The sequence below is a fragment of the Enhydra lutris genome, unplaced genomic scaffold (genome assembly GCF_002288905.1).
Source record: "Enhydra lutris kenyoni isolate GAN:26980312 unplaced genomic scaffold, ASM228890v2 scaffoldscaffold29, whole genome shotgun sequence".
Classification (NCBI taxonomy): domain Eukaryota; kingdom Metazoa; phylum Chordata; class Mammalia; order Carnivora; family Mustelidae; genus Enhydra; species Enhydra lutris.
Genome location: NW_019154113.1, coordinates 18105748 through 18124707, shown reverse-complemented (window position 1 = coordinate 18124707; position 18960 = coordinate 18105748). Strand labels below are relative to the sequence as shown.

The window sequence follows — 18960 nt, the reverse complement described above, 5'->3', positions numbered from 1 at the left end:
GAACATTTAGTATTATTTGCAGAGTCGTCTCGACCTTGCATGCCCCCTGAGCAAGGCTGTAGGGAACCTTTCACACAGGAGGACTTACTCTCACATGGAGAAAATCTGGAGCAAAGAATGCACTGGTCCCACCCGTCTTCTGTGTTGCAGGGAGAACAGGGAGCCCCTTGGGGGAGGCCATGAGTCCAAGCTCTACGTTGTTGAAATAGAGCATTATGCCATTAGCTTTGAAGCGTGAGACTATACACGTACAGATTAAGGTCTTGTTGGGTGTGGGCAACCCTCAGAGGCTGTTACCGAGGTGAGGGACTTCAGGTAGGTTCAGACTCCTCATCCTATGGGTGCTTGAGTTCTCTCCTGTTGGTAATTTTCAGCAAAAAATATTGCATTCTTCCTAAGGAAAAATGGATTTTCAGTCAGACTCTCTCCTCTTCCCCTTAGGACCAATTCTGATTCCGCGCTTCACACGAGTGCTCTGAGCGCTAAGCCCCAGGACCCCTACGGAGGAGGGGGCCAGTCCACCTGGCCTGCCCCATACATGGGTAAGACACACAGGCCCACTGCTCACAGCGTCTGCTTTCTCATTCTGTTTGGAGTGACTCCAGCTCCGGGATTTGGCCCTCAGTCACCTCTGTCGGCCAGGACAACCACTCTTGATGTGTCTTCCTGTTCCCATCTTTTCCTCTCTGATCTACCCCAGCCTACCTGACCAACACCCTTGGCTTTGTTGTCATTTCCTTGGGGCCATCCTTGACCTTCCTCCCTTTACCAGCCCAGAACTACTCATGTCCTTGTCACAGCCTGGAGATAGGCTCAGGCCTATCTTGGCACCTGTGCCACTTGGCTGCCTTCTGCCTTCTCTCCCTCTGCTTGGTGTAGATTTCTTGAAAAGTCAGCATCCTGATGGTCTTATCTCCAGCACGGTGCACGGCACAGAGGAGCGACCCTCGGTGATGGAGAAATTACACAGTGGCTTGCAGGCACAGAGCCCTTGCTAGAACACTCTAGGGGCTGACATCTCATCTGCCAGGAACCCAACCTGCTTCACTAAGACACACCGCAAGCCTGCCTTTCCTTTGGGAGTGATAATCTAATAGGAATAATGGTCTTGCATTACCTCCTTCCTATGCAGGTTGACTCTTGTCCACAACACTTAGGGCTAGGTGTTCGGTCTTAAAACAGGGGAAAAAGTAAATCTTGGTCAAGATAATCCCAGCCTTTCTGGTTTTCTTTATTTTTCAGACCACTTGAACCCCAAATAGCCTCTATTTGGAGACTGTTCAAGGTCTTCCTTCCTTGCATATAGTAGGGGTGGGATTAGTAATGACTTCGCTGTGTTTGTTCCGTTGGTCTCACTCGTAGATGACTGCCTTGGCCTAAACATTTCTTACGTTTCAAGCACCAGATCTTTGAGAGTTGGTCTGGGCCATCTGGCCGTGTTTCCGTCCATGGGAATGGGAGCGTCAGACTGGCAGGAATGTGGGAACTGGACAGGAGCCCGATGCTCATTGCTTGGAGGAGCAGGGTCTATGGGGAGACGTGAGAGTTTAGCTCCGGGAGAGGCAGAGATGGGACCATATACACAAAGGCCAGAAAAGCAGCGGCTGTGATCAGTGGAAGTGCCAAGAAGTACGGCGACATCCTGGTCTCCCCGGACTGGGAGGGAACCAGATAGATGGGTTTTGACCCCGGAGACACTGATAAAGAGCCACCTTTCGGCCTCTATCGTTCCTTCACGTCTCCTGTCCTCTCTGCAAAGTTTATGCTTCTGCAGAAAGGGCCAGAGGCCTAGAGACCAGAAGGCAACTGCAGATAATTTAAATAAAGAGCCTTTGAGGCCTGCACGCAGAGAGAGAAAGCACAGAAAGGGATTGACTAGGTGAAGTATTCATACCAGGAGCCGCAGGGCCTGTGAGAGGAGAGATGAGAGATGTCAGAAGGGGTGAGTGAGAAGGAATCAGGCAGAACTGTGTCAGAGCTGCTCTTGGCAGACGGAGCAAGAAAGAAATCGGAAGCAGAATTCCTGGGCCGACTCAAGAATCGAGGTGGTCACTCCTTGTCAAGTCAGCGACTGGAGATTGTGGGGCCGCAGTGTCTGTCGGGTTTGGGGGGTCACGGGGGGAGCCTCCAGCCCCAGCGTCCGAGCTGTGGGCCTACTTGTGCACGCTTGCCGTGTGAGGACAGCACAACTCAGAAACACGGCCAAATATGGATGTGTTTACATGGGAAAGCCAGTGTGTTTAAAATATTATTCAAGTCTCCAAGGGTGGGGATTATTTCTGGAGAATTATATTTGTCGGTGGGAGCTATTTTAAAGAGTTCTGTGTATTTTCCCCCTGTAATTCATTAAAAGTTTTTCATTTTCTTTCCCTTTGGATTTTAAAAATACCAGCTAGCTTGGCAAAAAGGTATTTATTATAGAACCAACCAAATAAAGTAAGGATTTAAAAAGTGATGGGAAAATGCAGTTGAAGCCCAGGATTCAGGCTCTGTAGCAGAAGTAGCAGTAACCGCTCTTTCCCTGGGAATCCTTCCTGAGCTCAGTGATGCAGCCACCATGTCCCCACTCTCTGTCTATCTGTTTGCAAGCTGGTGATGAGGGAGTACTTGCTCCTAACTTAGCCACATGAGCAATAAACTGGTACATCTGTGAGCAGGACTGTGTATCCCCAGAGAATGAAGCCATTGGTGTGTTCATGCTTAGTAATTTTCACAATGGTTACTGAGTTGTGTGACAATTAGGCGTCAGTGGTAAGTGGGTGATGTAAATAACAGGAATAAGCTTCTACACCAGACAAGATTTTTAGTTTCTTTTCTTTTCATTATTCAGAATCTACGAAGAGAAGCCATGACCAGATTTCCCTGGTGGCCGGGGTGCTTCGCCATTTCACATGCACACTGCCGGGCAAGCCTAAGGGCTCACTGGGACCCTGGCTCTGTCCTGAGGCCCAGGCCTGTCCCCTAACTGCCCCCCACTCCCACGTGGTCATGGACATGGGGGCTGGTCCTGTCCTTCCCGGGAGCAGTCTGGAGCTCAGGACTGAAGAGTGTGGGAGAATGGTCTTTTCTGCACCCACAGCTTGTAGATAGATGCTGAGTTGTACCAGTTTGGGAACCGTAGCCCCGACCTCCTCCTCCGGGAAGGAGGCGTGTCTTGGACCTCTGTGTTTTAATGATCCTCTGTCCACAGGCAAACGCTGTGACCTGCACAGTTAAGAAGAAGGTCTAAAATGCAAACAACCCGTAGGAAGTGAGCCTGTTAATGACCCCTGATTGCACGGAGGAGAGGACGGAGAGGGGGAGGGCACAAACATCTCAGATCTAAACAGGGGCAAAAGCATCACCCAGATGGCAGGAGTGCCCGAATGGGGAGGCTGAAGCCCCAGAGGCTTGTTGTGAAGGGACCCAGCTCTGCAAATCCAGCCACTGGAGGACTTTCTATTTGTGCGGCATGGGAGCGGGCAGAGGGCACGTGGTCTGTGTTGCACTCAGGAGGTCAGCGCCCAGCGGCTCTGAGGCCTCCTGGGTGCCCGGAACACAGATGCAGCCTTGGCCGCGGCCATCCCTTAGCCCTGTGGGACGGATGTGAGTGAGTTTCCTCTGTTTCCTGATGTCCAGTCACAAAGCGTTCCCTTTTTAGGCTCAATGCTTTATTTCTAGTTGTATCCTATGGTATTTTGTCATCCAGTAATACAGATCCGGGCGTGGATATGTTGACTCTGCGTTAGCTTGGCTCTGACAAACCAGTCATGGCCGCCACCGTTGTTCCGCTTACCTGGGCGCTGAACCTGGGAGCCTCACCCTCCCTCCCACAGCCCTCACAGCATTCAGCAGCCGAGTCCCAGCCCTCCTGCCCTGCAGCGAGCCTCAGAGCAGGCCGGCCTCTCTCCTGTCCTCAGTGCCTGGCCCCCACTTCCTTCTTGCCCGGACTGACCTCCCAGTTTCCCACACCGTCTCCCTGCCTTTGGGCCTTCTCCTCTCCGTCCATCTCACACGCGCTGCTGGAACACTCTCTCCAGAGCTCAGCTGTCATCCTGTCACTCCCCTTCCGTGTCTCCCGCTGAGCCACCGGCAGACTGCTTCAGTCCAGCCCCATCTGCCATGCCCCCCATCTCCTGCTAGGAGACACATTTGGCCTCACGTCCCCTTCCCTGTCCTCCTCCTCCCAACTCTGCACTGGGGCGTCCCCTTCAACCTCACTCCCCAGTGTCCACATCCCTCCCACTACAGCAGCTGGACTTCCTGGAGGCACACAGGCCAGAGTTCTAGTCCCAGAACTTAGTGGTGCAGCTCACGGTGCCTGCCTCAGGGCTGCTGTGAGGACAACATGGACTGCCTCGCAGTGCTGTGAAGCCTGGGCCGTGGTACGTGAGCCATATTGCTAGCTCTCATTATGGTCATCCCCATCATTATCCTTCAGGGCCTAACTGCGGTGCCACCTCCTCCATGAAGCCCTCCTTCTGTGCCCATCTGAGGGAGAAGGATGGCACGAACAGGAGAGCAGGTGGGGTATCTGCTTGCCATCCAGTTTCCTCAGGTAGCCCTCCGCCGGGTCCTCATGTTCCAGGGCCAGGGCAGCCATACTAAGGGAGCGTGGGGGGCCTGGGGTCTTGATGAAGCGATGTAGCCTCATACCACGCCAGGTTGCTGAGTGAAGCCAGTCTGTTGTTTGCAATGGGATAATCCCGGTGTAGTGGTCAGAATGGTCACGTTCCCAGCCCCTTCCCAAGATGAGGGCCCTAAGGAAGCCAAAAGATGCATGAGAAGTTTCTTTTCCGTCCTGCTGACAGTTGCCGTTGTAGAGCTTCACCTTCACTCTCTCTGCACCTCATTTTCTGATGCTCTGCTCACCTTGCTTTGTTTTTCGTCTGTTTGTTTTAAGGTTTTATTTTATTTTTATTAAGTGGGCTCCACACTAGGTGTGGAGCCCAACGTGGGGCTTGAACTCATGACCCTGAGATCAAGAGTGGAATGCTTAACCTACTGAGCCACCCAGGTGCCCCGCCCTTAAGATTTTATTTTATTTTATTATTTTTTTAAAAAGATTTTGTTTATTTATTTGACAGAGATCACAAGTAGGCAGAGAGGCAGACAGGGAGAGAGGAGGAAGCAGGTTCCCTGCTGAGCAGAGAGCCCGATGCGGGACTCGATCCCAGGACCCTGAGACCATGACCTGAGCGGAAGGCAGAGGCTTAACCCACTGAGCCACCCAGGCGACCCCCGCCCTTAAGATTTTAAAGTCATCTCTACATCCACTGTGGCGCTCGAACTCACAACCCCAAGATCAGAATTTGCCTGGTCTTCCACTGAGCCAGCCGGGCAGCCCTCACCTTGCCTTCTTTGGAGACGTCAAATCAGAATTCAGGTCTAGCCTCGTCCAGGTCCCTCGGAAAGTGGGCCAAGGATGGTCTGCGGACAGTCCTCAGAGGTGATCGTTAAAAACAGATTCCTGGGCCCATTCTCACTCCCTCCGAATCAGTCTTTGAGGCTTGGGCCCACAAAGCTACATTTTAACAGGCTTTTACCCAAGTCTTTCTGTGCACTAAAATAAAGTCTTAAATTACTAAGTTGGGTTCTGCTTCCGTGGGCTGAGAGACGTTCTGTCTTTATGAGCGTGCTGGGTTTATCAGCTTGTTAGTGCTCCTGGGGATTCTCAGTGTTGCCCCCGCCCCGGGCTCTACTGAAATGGTCAGTCTTCTACCTGTTTTTGAGAATTTGCTTCAGCGTTCGGACTTTTCACTGGTCCTCTCCCACCTGGCCACGCCTAGCACTCCCTCCTTGTAGGAACTTGACGAATCCATGTTGAAAGAATGATCATTACACCTGGTGTTGAAGCTGTAGAGGCTTATCAGGTTCTCCAGAAACTTATCTAAACTTTAAGCAAGCATTTAAGTATATTTAAAGGCTCAGAACTTAAAACTTTGTCCTGATTTTATATTGAAAGCTCATGTAGGGGTGCCTGGGTGGCTCGGTTGGGCGACTGCCTTCTGCTCAGGTCATGATCCTGGAGTCCAAGGATCGAGTCCCGCATTGGGACTCCCTACTCAGGGAGTCTGCTTCTCCCTCTGACCTTCCCCCTCTCATGCTCTCTCTGTCATTCTCTCTCTCAAGTAAATAAATAAAATCTTTAAAAAAAAAAAAGAAAGAAAACTCAGTGTATTTGCTCCAAGGAGGATGGTCACCTAATTCATGGGTTTTAGCTTAGAACAATGAAAAATACTGTGGTTGGTTATCTGCAGTATATTTTATGGATTAAAAATATTTGATTCAGCCAGAATTTATTCTAAGTCAAATGTTTAAAACTTTGTGAATAGCTATCATATATGCTATTTAAATTGACAGAGACTACAGATAATTTTTTAAAAAATAATTTGACTCTTTGCAAGCAATCTATATAGCAACATACAACATGGGACTTGCAGTCTGTCCCTCTAGACATGCATGATTCGTGTGAACCAGTCACGTAGACTTTTGAAGTTACCAGCCCTTCCCCAACCCCCGCAACTTGGAAGAGTTTTGATCTGAACTTCTTTATTTTGTGATTTGAATAGAGGTTCTCAGACTTTGTACATTGTTCTTTCAAGACAGAGGCGGTTTTTAAAAAAAAAATTAAGACTGAGATCATTTTAAAGGAGGAGTAGAAAGGAGCCAACTCTCGACTCAACGGGCCATACCTATTCTAATGTTCGTAGAAATGCTAGAGCACCTTGGATGAGCATCAGTGTACCAAAATCACCCTGGAATTTTCACGATTCTGTTTCAAATCAGAAAGAGTCACTAATTCTTAGATAAATAAAATTGAAAGCACCACATAAAAGTGTATTTTTTTCCCTTTCCCACCAGGTTTCTGTGATGGTGAGAACGACGTACACGGGGAAGGTACGGCCTGCTTTCTCCTGCTGGTGCTGAGCGCGGCATCTCTAGCCTCCCTTCACACTCCCGAGACTCCTGCTCTCAGGACTTTCCCAAGTGCCCATGGCAGCTGCTCAGTTCACTTCTCTGAGAGGCTGTATAAAATCCAGGCTAGCCACGATCAAGGGCATGGGGAGGAACCGTGTACTTAGATCACAAAGGCTCCCTGTCATCTGAGTCCTCACAGTCCCATGGTCACAAGGTTGTGCAGGGAAGCAAAATTGTATCCATATCCACAGCAAAGTAGGAATGAGTCGGTCCCTCGGACCATTAATTATCCCAAGACCCCTTCCTTCTCAGCTGTCTGTTCCTACTTAGAAAGTTTTGCAAGTGGGTAATTGACACACGTAAGTAAAAATGCCAGAAAAAGGCAAATTGGTTGCAAAACGAAATTGCAGATCTGGCAGGAGATACTGAGCTTCACGAAGCCAGCTGCTGTTGGAGATGTACTGAGATGACTCCCGAAGCCACTAACAAAGGAGAGAGTGACACGGTTCCTCTATTCATTCGGAACCAGGCACTGTTTTCTTTCTCTGAATCTCTATAACCTGAGATTTAACTTGGCCAAATAAGCTCTTCAAAAGAGAGCGGCTGGAATAGCAGAATTAAGAGAGACCCCTGGGAGCGCTGGGGCAGGCCCGAGGAGCCAAGCAGACCTGACCGCCGTCTTCCTGGCGCCGAGTAAAGAGCATTGCATCTCAGACTCTCCTCAGCAACTTTGGTCTCCGTTTCAAGTGACTTCTTTCCAGGGTCTGTTATTCTTGGGTTTGGAGACTATCCTGTGTGGGGCTGAGACGGGGCAGCCATGACCGTCACTGAGACCTAACAGCATCCCTAGTTTCGAGCCGTCATTAGTGTCTCTCATGATGTATCCCCTTCCTGACATCAGATGACATGATCCCCGTTTCACCTGGCCAGACTGAGAGCGATAACGCAGAAAACCGTGGGATGGTCCCTCAGCACAGAGCTGGCCATCCCACAGCTCTGCTTCAAGCCCTCTGGGTTTTCAGTTCCCTTCCCCTCTCCCAGCCCGTCACCAGGCAGCCCCATGGCCGCCTTGTCTTCCCTATGGTGTTTCTCTTGTCTTGGTTATCCTCATTTCATCCCTCCTGGGCCACTGTGTGATCCCCATTGCATCGGCTTCCACCATCTCCTTGCCAAGCTTGGGGGCCTGTCGATCTGTCCTTGACCTTCTAAACTGGATCTCCTGCCACTCCTTTACTTAGGCCACGCTCCACTGAGAAGAGCAGCTCGACTCCACAGTCATCCACCCTCTAGTCCGTCCTCATTTCTAGGCCTTTTTTTCTTTTCCTTTTTCTTTTTTTTCTAAAAAGATTTTATTTATTTATTTATTTATTTGAGAGAGAGAACATGAGAGGGGAGAAGTTCAGAGGGAGGAGCAGACTCTGTGGAGCTGGGAGCCCGATGCGGGACTCGATCGACCTGAGCCGAAGGCAGTTGCTTAACCAACTGAGCCACCCAGGCACCCTAGGCTTTTTTTTCTTATCTCTCCATCTCTGTAATGCCCTTTTCCTGTGTCTCCAAAGGCCTTTGCTCAGTGCCTGGCTGCAGAGGCCCACACCAGCTCTTCCCCAGTCAATACACAGTGCCATATCAGTCATTTTTTGCGAGGATGATTTGGCTGAGGGTGGGATGGCTGCCTTCTGAACGTGGTGAATATGTCTTTTTCCCCCCTTCAGTGCTGTCTTTCCCGGGCCCACTGAAAGAAGAGAATCTGTTAAACGTTCCCAAGCCACTGCCAAAACAACTGTGGGAGACCAAGGAGGTAGGGGAGTCGTCTGTGTTATCACTGAATATTTACACTTACGAGGTCACTAAAATCCTGCGGTGGGGGAGATAAGAACTGAGAAAAAAGGAAGCAAAGATGTCAGGGGACAGAGATGGAAGAGTACATTAGGGAATGATGGTTTAAGTGAAACTGACTACAACTGTGTCGATGAATTAGGACAGGGATCTCTTGACATTGTTCACGAAACTCACAGTTTTCATGTGAATTTACTCATTCAGAAAATCCTGTCCATCCTTCACTCCTCATTCGTGTTTCTAGAAGCTCCGAAGCCTGGTGACTAGTCATAAGCAGATTTTTCTGTTTTAGAGCCAAACCTTCTCCCCGTCACCAGTTTCTGTGCGTGGCTGGTTCACCAGATACCCGTTTCTTTAATGAAGTGTGTTTGACCTGAGTCCTCGGAGTCAGTAAGTCGGTCATCTGTTTTGTGACTTTCCGAGAGCCTCTGAGTATTTGTGTGTATAGCTTGCCAGCTGCCCACCACCACGGCTCTTGTGAATCTTGTTGGCTGTGGAAGGAGCGAGGTCCCACGGAACCTGACGTGGCCTCTCTTCCCGTAGGGAAGCTGTGTTTCCTTTGAAAGAAAGGGCATTAGTGATGCTTGTACTGCCTTATGGTCAGATCCCAATTTCTTCTGCCAGATCTACCAGAGTCACCATTAGCATTAAGGGTGGGCTTGAAAGGGCATTTTTTTATAAAAGCAAGATATACATGATGTTTCATCTTTTGGGGAGGAGAGGGGGAGATATCATTTTAAATGCATGTACTTCGGGGCACTTGGCTGGCTCAGCCAGAAGAGCACGCGAGACTTTTGATCTCAGGGTCAGAAGCTCGAGCCCCACGTTGGGTGTACAGGGGACTTAAATAAACTGAAATAAAAAATGAACATACTAAACAGTAGGAGGGGCCATGCTGTCCTTGTGGCCGTGGGAGGCACAGATGGTTTTGGAGGACAGCACCATCTTCTCCAGCGGGAAGGGTAGTAGCACCCACTCTTTCCCAAGTGCCAGGGACTGCTGTCTCTGGAAGGAGGAGCTCACCCTACTTCGTAGGGATTTGCAGCACTCCTTAAGCCATTTCTGGGAGAAGAGTTGAGTCAGTGGTACATTCATTTTTCCCCACAGTCTATTTATCGAGCCCCTATCACCAGGCCCTCTAGCTACAGGGATAGTACAATGAACAGAGTAAAAACCCTGCCCTCCTGAAGCTTATGTTTTAGTGGAAATACGTGTTTCCTTCCTCCTTCTTCACCCTGTTTTGTTTTTTGTTTTCTTCCTTTTCTCTGAGGCCAGTTGGGAAAATAATGTTGATTTAAAAACTCTCTCTATAAAACACTGGCCTTTTTGGATTTTTTTTTTAAGATTCTGTTTATTTATTCGAAAGACAGAGATCACAAGTACACAGAGAGGCAGGCAGAGAGAGAGGGAAGCAGGCTCCCCGCTGAGCAAAGAGCCCAATACAGGGCTCGACCCCAGGACCCTGAGATCATGACCTGAGCCGAAGGCAGAGGCTTTAACCCACTGAGCCACCCAGGCACCCCAAAACATTGGCTTTTTTGAAGGAAATAGTATTCACCTAGGAGAAAAATTAACAAGGCAGAAATTAAGAAAACTCACTAATGTCATGCCCCCCTTGTGCCAGGAAAAGTCCAGTCCGAACTGAAATGGCTGCCCTGTGTGAGTGCTCCTTACCGTGCTGGGAGCCCAAGACACTTACAAAGACACTTTCAAAAAACTTGAATTTGACTTTACAGTGAGTAATCCCAGGTTTTTTATGTCTCTCCCCAGATTCAGTCCCTGTCAGGGCGCCCTCGATCCTGTGATGTTGGAGGCGGCAAGTAAGTCATGTTCTTCCTGTTCAAGGCTCAGAGACTGACTATCCCCAACGTTGTCCCTAAGGAAAGTCTTGGGACTTTGTCCCAAAAATCCGAGCAACTTCCCTTGTTAGGTGTAACTTGGAAGTCAGCTGAACGTTCACGAAAAGAGCAGCTCCCGCTGGTAGTCGTATTTCATTTGTTTTAAGTAATTCAGTGGCCGAACGGCCCTAGCAAGCGACAGTGCCATAAACACACTTGAGAAGAGCACAGCCCAGCGTCGGTGAACACACACGCCCACGGACAGCGTGTCTTTGCACACTTCCGGCTGCCGAGCCTCACACTTAGACGTGCGAAACCTCCCGGCAGGTAGATTTTACCTCAGTTTTTAAAAATCAGCAGAAGGCGAGTCAAGGAAAATTGGCAAATACCAAAAGTGCTTATGAAACCGCTAATTAGTTAGTGTCCTTGCGCGGCTCTGCTCCCTGCAAGGTGGCAGGCGGCCTGCAGAAGGCGGCCTGGTCGCTCGTGAGGGAAGAAGCACTGAGGAGATTGGGACACAGGACAGGTGAGGAGCTGAGGGGGTCATGTCGCCCCACCGTCCGCGGGCGCCGCACCGGCTGCTCAGGGGGTGGGTTTCAGGGAGCACAGCGGGGCCCGCCGGGGAGGAGCTGCTGCTCCTGGACCCCAGCTGCCAGGAAGGACCTCCTTCAGAGAGGCCGGACCCCCCGGGGGGCCCGAGGGAGCTGCGTGCCCGAGGCTGGTCACCGCGGCGCGCTCACCGCTGCCACTGCTGAAACCGGACCCAGCTTGGAAGCAGCCCCGCCTTCCGGGGCCGGAAGAACATGGTCTGCGAACAGGGTCCTTGCACGAGCCTCCCGAGGCCGAGCACACCCATCAGCCAGCCTGGGGACACAGTACATCTGCTTCAGGCCCTGCTTGAATGTTATTCCCCAGCAGTGTCCTGGGGGCCTTTGACAGCCGTTCCTCAGGGAGTGCCCTGCTTTCCTTTCTTCAGCTGCTTAGCATAAACTCCGGTGATGGCCAGTCCGCTGAGCTGGGGTGAGAACTGACCTTCTCTCCAAAAAGTTAGAAAGCCCGCCGGGACACCCCACTCTGTGGGGCGTCCCCACAGAGAGGGCTAAGGTTTTCCTCAAGAACCCTGACAGTTGAGTGATCGGGGCTCCAGAGGCCTGTGTTCCAGAACGGGGTGCGGTATTTTTGCCCCCTCTTCCCCTACCAGAGCTTTAAAGCAGGAGTTTCTCAGATGCCAAGTGTTGTCCTCTTGCTCTTATGTTTAAAGCTGGAATTCCAGTCAGTGACTCTTACCCATTCTGGTATTATTGACCCCTAATGCCAGGTGCTGGGGTAGAGCTGGGAACAAAGTGGTCACACCCCTGCTTTCCAGGAGCTAATGCTCTAGCGGACAGAGATAGGCAGGAACAACTAGGCAAATATGTCGTGTATTGGTGAGCACAATGAAGAGAGAGAAGGCAGGGTAAGATAGGCGAGACCTTTCTTGATAAGATGCTCCGTGACTAGGACATGGGGGGACGGGAAGGGGAAAGGGGCCCCTGGCAGAGGAAACAGCAAGGGTAGAGACTGAGGCAGGAGAGTGCCTGGACAGTAAGGAGGCCGCTGTCACTTGCCGCGGATGGGAAGTAAGATAGGAGTCATCAGAAGGTTTTGAACCCAGGATAGTACTACCTGCCTCCTACCAGATTCAAGAGAGGATGCCAGCAGGCTATCGGCGTGTTTGGAAAGTTACAACTTGTGTTTCTCTCAACCGGAGAGAAACTGTTCTGAATGTCACCAGTGACCGGCTTCCCACCAGCCCCAGCGACTCTCCGTCCTTGCTCTGTGCCAATGGACCCTGTCTTCTCTGCTTCCTCCCTCTGCCTTCGTTCCCTCCTGCTGCCCATCAGTCAGAGAGCCTGTCCGCTGTCAGGGTGAGCCACCCTGGGTTCTCAAGTTCATTTTTCTAGTCCTTGACCTTTGACGCTATAACCATTCCCCTACATCCAGCCAATCAGAAAGACAAAGTACCACATTCAGTTTTTCTACAACCAAAATCTTTCTTCCTCATCCGCCAAATTGGACACCTTTCCTTCTTCCCCACGTCCTCCCAAACCTGCCAGTTCCGTCCATCCTCCTACCTGTACCGGGAAGAGGGAGGTCCCCAGGGAGGCAGGCTCAGGTTCCCTCCTGGCCCGGATTCCTCTGGCCATTCTCTCCTCGTGGTCTCAGAGACACAGGTGTCCTCCTGGCCAAGGCTGACCGCCTTACCCACTCCCTGGTCCTTGTCCACATTGGCCTTTCTGAGGCCTCTCCCTCCTGCCTGTCCTGCCCTCCCCTGGGTGTTCAGCCTTGTCTGCCCTAGTAGGTTTTCTCTCTGTGTTTAAATGTACTCACTAAGGAGTTTGCGCAGAAAAAATCCTTCCTTAGCCCTGCATTCCCTTGTAGTTACTTATAGTTACTTCCTACCTGCTCATTTCCAGAATTCTTAGCCACACTTTGGAAAGAGTATTTACTCCTGAGGCTTCTCCCGTGACTGCTTGTCCACTCTGCAGCCCACCGTGGCCTGGCCTCCAGCCGCACTGTTCCAAGGGAGCTGTCCTCAGGAGACGTCCCTTTACGCGTCCTCTTGTCCTATGGAAACTCGGTGTCTAAGACAGAATTCCTTGTCATCCCCACAGCACACGCCCACCACCCCAGTCTGCTCATACACCTCAGCGTCCCCATGCTGGAAAGTCGGGAGTCCTTCTCCAGTAGTGCCTTCTGTCTCTTCGACTCAGTCCCCACGCTCTGTCTTTGCTCTGTCTCCCTTGACTACCAAGCCGCACCAGCCACCACTCACCTCTCTGCCAGGCTCTGCTCCATATGCCAGTCCTCCTCCCCCATCTGTTAGCCACATTGTCCTCAGTGGGATTATGTCTTTTCCTGCTTCCCACCTTCCACTGGCTTCTTGTCACTCGGAGCCTCATGTGCTCTCTGCCTACCTGTCCAGTCCCGCCTCCCTCACCACCACCTCTCCTGAACTTGACCTTCCTGTCATAGTTCCTGCTGTATCTAAATTCCTCGGGCACGCTGTGTGGTTTCATGCTTCCCTGCTTTGCCCATGCCGTGAACTCTGCCTGAACTGGTTTTCCCACCTAGACCCTCTGGGTCTTGGAACTCAGCCCAGGAGCCCTACAGGAAGCCCCCCAGCCCTCTGGTTAGCCCCTCCACACCTCACACCACTACAGACTTGTATCATGTGGCTGTCTCCCTGCCTTGTCTGAGTCTCCTGTGGCCCTGATGCCCGTGGCTAGTCCCTGGGAGGTGCTGTTGGACAGCAGTGCCCTCGGTGGAATCCATTACCCTCCCCCGCTCCCCGCTAGCGTCTCCTTCCTCCAGCTCCTCTCTTCTTCAGCCTCATGGGTCAGACCTGGGCCATCACTGCCTCACTCTCTGCTCCCTTACACCGTCCTCCAAGCTGTGACCACAGTGGCATTTCTGAAGTGTCATTCTCCAGCTTACACTGGGCTCCCTACCTCCCACGGCCCCTGATCCAGACTCTTGAGAACAGCATGTCGTCTTACCCTTGCTCACTTCTCTCCCCTCCTACCTCATCTCCTGCTCCCCACCCTGACTTCCTCGCTCTGCCCTGACACCCTGGCCACTCCAGGCTTCCCTGACGCCTGAGCACCCTGTCACATGCTTGGTAAAGTGTTCCCTTCCCAACCCAGCAGGTCCTGCAATTCTGGTCCCTAATGATCATCCCACCCCCTTCAGCCTTGGCCCCATGCTTCCTTCTACATCGCAAATGCTTGCTTTACCACCGTTCTGTCTCTCCTGTCTACCCATGAACCCCAAGAGCAGTGCCCCACAGACCGGGGCTAGGCGGCCCCTCCCAGAGCCCCGCACTTTAGAGACCCCTTCCCATGGGGTCTGGAGTCCAAGGGGCCACTGGGGACCACATCACCTTCCTGACGGATGCAGTCGGGGGGACGTAGAGTATGGCCAGGGCTTGGCCAGTAGGCTGGGAGAGCTGTGTGGGGGCCCTGTGGTTGCGGAGCAGGCTGGGGCAGACTGAGGACGACGGCCACTTCCCGTATGTCCCAGGGCAGAGCTTCCAGGAGCCGGAGGATTCTGGATTTGAATCTGGCCTTCCAGGCTCTTACGGAGGTGTCATTTGTTAGGACAGAAACATAGAACATAGTTCAGTTAAGGGTGTGTTAATTTGATTCATAACTTTTAGACGCGTAAACAGATGGTACGTGGGCCTCCACGCGCACTCTCGCTGCAGACCTCACATGTCAGGGGCGGGCCTGACGGCGAACCCACACGCTCGGCTCCTTGGTCTTTGTAGCACCAGCTCAGCCCAGCGCCTGGCGCACAGCAGATGAGCGAATGCTAACATCCCTTTCTCACTTTAAAATTGATGAAAACTGTAACTAAATATATCTTGGAGGGTATCTGCTCGATGCAGAGACGTGTGTGTGTGTGTGTGTGTGTGTGTGTGTGTGTGCAGGAAAGATACTTTTAAAATCTGGAAAAAGAAGCGTGCAAATACAAAGTAGTACCTCCCGTTTTATATAGGGCCTTATGGTTTTCAGCGAACTTTTACACCCATCGTCTGATCTGGTCTTGGAAAAATGTTCCTGCAGAGTAGGCATAGATGACGTCCTTAGTCTGACTGATGACGTCCTTAGTCTGACTGAACAGGTAAGGCTCTCCAGAGAGTTAAGCCGAGGAGGCAGGTCCTCAGAATGCGGCAGAGTCTCAGCTTCTGTAAGGACTTGGGTGTCCGATGCCACAGCCTTTCCCTGACAAGTCTCTCCTATTCCCTAGCCACCAAATGCACTTCAGAAAGTAACACTTCTCTCTCTTTTTTTCAGTGCTTTTCCACACAACGGTCAAAACATAGGCCTCTCACCCTTTCTGGGGACCCTGAACACTGGGGGGTCATTGCCAGATCTAACCAACCTCCACTACTCCGCGCCCGTGCCAGCCTCACTGGACACCGGCGACCACGTCTTCGGTAGCATGAGTGTGGGGAATAGCGTGGGCAACCTGCCGGCTGCCATGACTCACCTGGGCCTACGGAGCTCTTCTGGTAAGTGTGCCCCACTCAGTGAGGATGTGCCCATGTATGTGCACCGGTGGCTTGATCACAGGTGGTCCCAGTGAGTGAGAATGATTCATCTGAGTTAGAGATAGCAACATACCTGTTCCTGGAGCTCTTGACCCTGCTGACTTTTCCCGTTGGTCTGTTTCTGCTGGATTCCATGAGCTCTGGAACGCTCTGCTAGACCTCCTCCTTCATTGTCTTCAGCAGCCCAGGTGTCCTGGGACTTGGAGAGCAAGACGCAAAAGCCAAGAAGAAAGTGTCCATTCCATGCCCTGTTTACTGAATAACATTAGTGGCGCTTATGAACATGCCACGATGGTTTATCATTACATCTGTCTTTGTAGAACCCTCTCATTTCCCACCGGATTTCAGAAGAGAATATTTTGAATTTTAGAACATTTATACTGGCTATGATGAAACTGTTTTATACTCCAGAGATACGCATAGTAAATAGGAATCTGCCAGTTTATTGGTTCAGATTTTCAGAAGCGCTTAAAGGTCCGCATGAGGCTGTATGAATGCTGTCCATGGTGTGACCTGGGTTTTCCTGCACCATGTGTGAGCGCCCACAGCCCAGACCCCATGTTGAAACCTGTCCATGTTTACCTGAACCTCGACAGACGCCCTTGTCGATGTCTGAGGCGGGCGTTGGTCTCTTACTCCCAGGGCTGCGATCCAGTCCCTGGCTGTCCGGGTCCGAAGAGCTGTGGTGTGGACCATTTCCTTAGGAAGGGGTCCCCAGTGGTGGTCCGCCAGTGGGGGACATGCCTGCTGGTTTCCACTCTGGGTTCAGCAGGACTTGTCCATGCAAATCAGAATCCACCACTCACCTGACAGAGGTCCCCTTTATAGCAGTCATCTGGAAGGTTCTCTAAAGCTTGCAGAAGCTGCTGCCATTGTCCCACATGATTTTAGGTTTGAAGAATTAATTTTAGAGATAACCTCTACTTACTCACTTAGGTCATTTTATTATCCTGCTGCTCTTTCAAGTGTCCTGGTGAATTCTGCGTGAACAAGGACATCCAAGGTCACACAAATAACGCAACATGGGCAGTTAGCTTCCTGGGGTCTTGGGGAAGCCGGCATTCTCCAGGGCAGCCTCTGACGCTTCACTTCAACTGAAAATCCTGTGTTTATCAGTGTTATTTTCCTCAAAACATCATTTTGTCCAGAACTGGATTCAAGGTTTTATAGTTTCTAGGCATTCCTTAAAATGCATGGTGAACAAAGGCATACAAACATGTCTGAGCTTTCCTTCTGAATGAGTGACTTTGTTTCCTAACCAAAGCTCACGTCTTTAGCTCTGACTGGGGCTCGAGTCAGCGGACCACTGGGCTTTCCGTGGAGCTACGTAGGGTTTTACCAGAGACCTCTTTTCTGTATTTAGAAAAATCATTTGCCAGGGAAAAAAAAAAAAAAGCTTTATTTTGTCCTTGTTCCATTGTAGTAACTCTTATCGAACACTTGGTTTTTTATGAACAGAAAAGAACACGCATTTGTACACACCCGGGCTGCTGGTCCCAGAGTAATGGGCTGAACTTTGAAACACAGGCACTGCCTTCTGAGATACACAGAAGCATCATTAAGTCACAGAGCAAAGCCACTCCGTGCCTGGCCCGGTGCCAAGGCTCTGGCAGGACACAGGACATGGTCCCCGGCCTTCTAGGGCTTGTGCCCTGGCAGCCTGTGTCATGGAGATGCCCTTCCCAAACTCTCCGACTCCAGCTAAAAATCGCAGCCCCTCCCCCCAAATAAAGCAGAGCACCAACAAAAACTTCATTTTCCATGCATTGGAATAGACTGTGACGAACAATTTTTCAGGAGCCAGAAAAACAGAGAAAACAGGAGACATGAGAGGGGAGTCCCTTCCTGTGACTGTTGGGGCATTCAGGGTATTTTCAGGGTCCCCGAGGCAGCGCCCCAGAGCTGTGACTCTCAGTGAAAGGCAGCAGAGGGTCCGGGCAGGGTGCCGGGACAGAGGCACTGGGGGGCTCTGAACAGAATGTGTGCACAGCCCTGGGGTCTCTTGCCCAGGTGGCTGTGTACACGTGTCCTCGTGAGTCAGACTCCCTGTCACCCCGCTGCCACTAGCCCTCAGTGTGGGCGCAGCCCTTCTCCACTCTGTGCACAGGAGGACAGCCACCCCAGAGCTGCCCCACTCACAGAATCAGCATCAGATACCGATAGAAGGAAGTTAAGTGTTCTTGAGTCTTTGGAAAATGAAAGCTTTGTCCTGCAGTTACCGCAAGTGACCTGTGCCCTTGTTGTCCCTAGGTCTGCAGAGCTCTCGGAGCAACCCCTCCATCCAGGCCACGCTCAATAAGACGGCCCTGTCCTCCTCCCTGAACAGCCACCCGCAGACGTCCGCCCCCAGCGCCTCTGCCCTTCACCCTTCCCTCCGGCTCTTTTCCCTCAGCAACCCATCCCTGTCCACCACGGCCCTGAGCGGCCCGGCCCGGCGGAGGCAGCCCCCCGTCAGCCCGCTCACGCTCTCTCCTGGCCCCGAGGCACAGCCGGCCTTCAGCAGGCAGCTCTCGGCCACCAGCCCCCTGAACCCATATCCCGCGGTGCAGGTGAGAGCCAAGCCATGGTCCGACGGGGAGGCATGCGGGGCCTGATCAGGGTCCCCTCAGCAGATGAGGCCTCGAGGTCTCCCCTGAGATCGGGGGGGAGCAGGTGTGAATACCTCGGGAAGCCCTACCCGTGTCCTCCCGTGTCTACTGTGATGATCGCTGGTGGGCAAGCAACCACCTTGGGCCTGGGGCCTGGGAGGGCGTGGAGAACACTCCAGACGCGTCTCTTTGTGGCTGCGTCTCTTTGTGGCTGCGGGAGACCAGGCCGGGGCTTTAACACGGGTGTGGAAAATTATCAGTAACTGAGTCTGTGAGTATTTTAAGCCACGGGGGAAAGCCAAAGACCTTTAATACCTCCCTGAAGCTTTGGTATTGGGTGAGACCTCTTCCCTAATCACGCCTACAGATGTGAGGAGCCATGCTTTTACTGCTCATGGCATGATCGGGATATAATAAAGATCCTCCACAGAAGGACCCAAAGAAGTCTGTTCAGGAGGAGGCACATTTTGGGGCCCCTGGCTGGCTCAGTGGGTAGAGCATGTGACTTTTGATCTTGGGGTCGTAGTTCAAGCCCCATGTTGAGTATAGAGATTAAAAAGTAAAATAAGACAAAAATTAAGAAGGAAGGAGAAAAGAAAAGGAGAAAGGCACATTTTGAAATCACAAGCCTGTTACAGAAATTCAGATGTCAAAACATCATATTTTTGTCTTGTTGACTTTGTTTTTATTCTGAGCACTTAGG

General features: G+C 51.5%; 1 protein-coding gene across 2 annotated transcripts in view; it reads left to right on the top strand.

Annotated features, from left to right (window-relative positions):
- Positions 1-18960, top strand: part of LOC111152573 (CREB regulated transcription coactivator 3) — a 97979-nt gene that overhangs the window by 68959 nt on the left and 10060 nt on the right. For both annotated transcript variants that reach the window (XM_022511060.1, XM_022511059.1), the window contains exons 6-11: positions 442-542; positions 6844-6879; positions 8613-8698; positions 10507-10556; positions 15413-15630; positions 17920-18218. In XM_022511060.1, coding sequence (XP_022366768.1) covers positions 442-542; positions 6844-6879; positions 8613-8698; positions 10507-10556; positions 15413-15630; positions 17920-18218 — 790 coding nt within the window. The remainder of the gene's footprint in view (positions 1-441; positions 543-6843; positions 6880-8612; positions 8699-10506; positions 10557-15412; positions 15631-17919; positions 18219-18960) is intronic.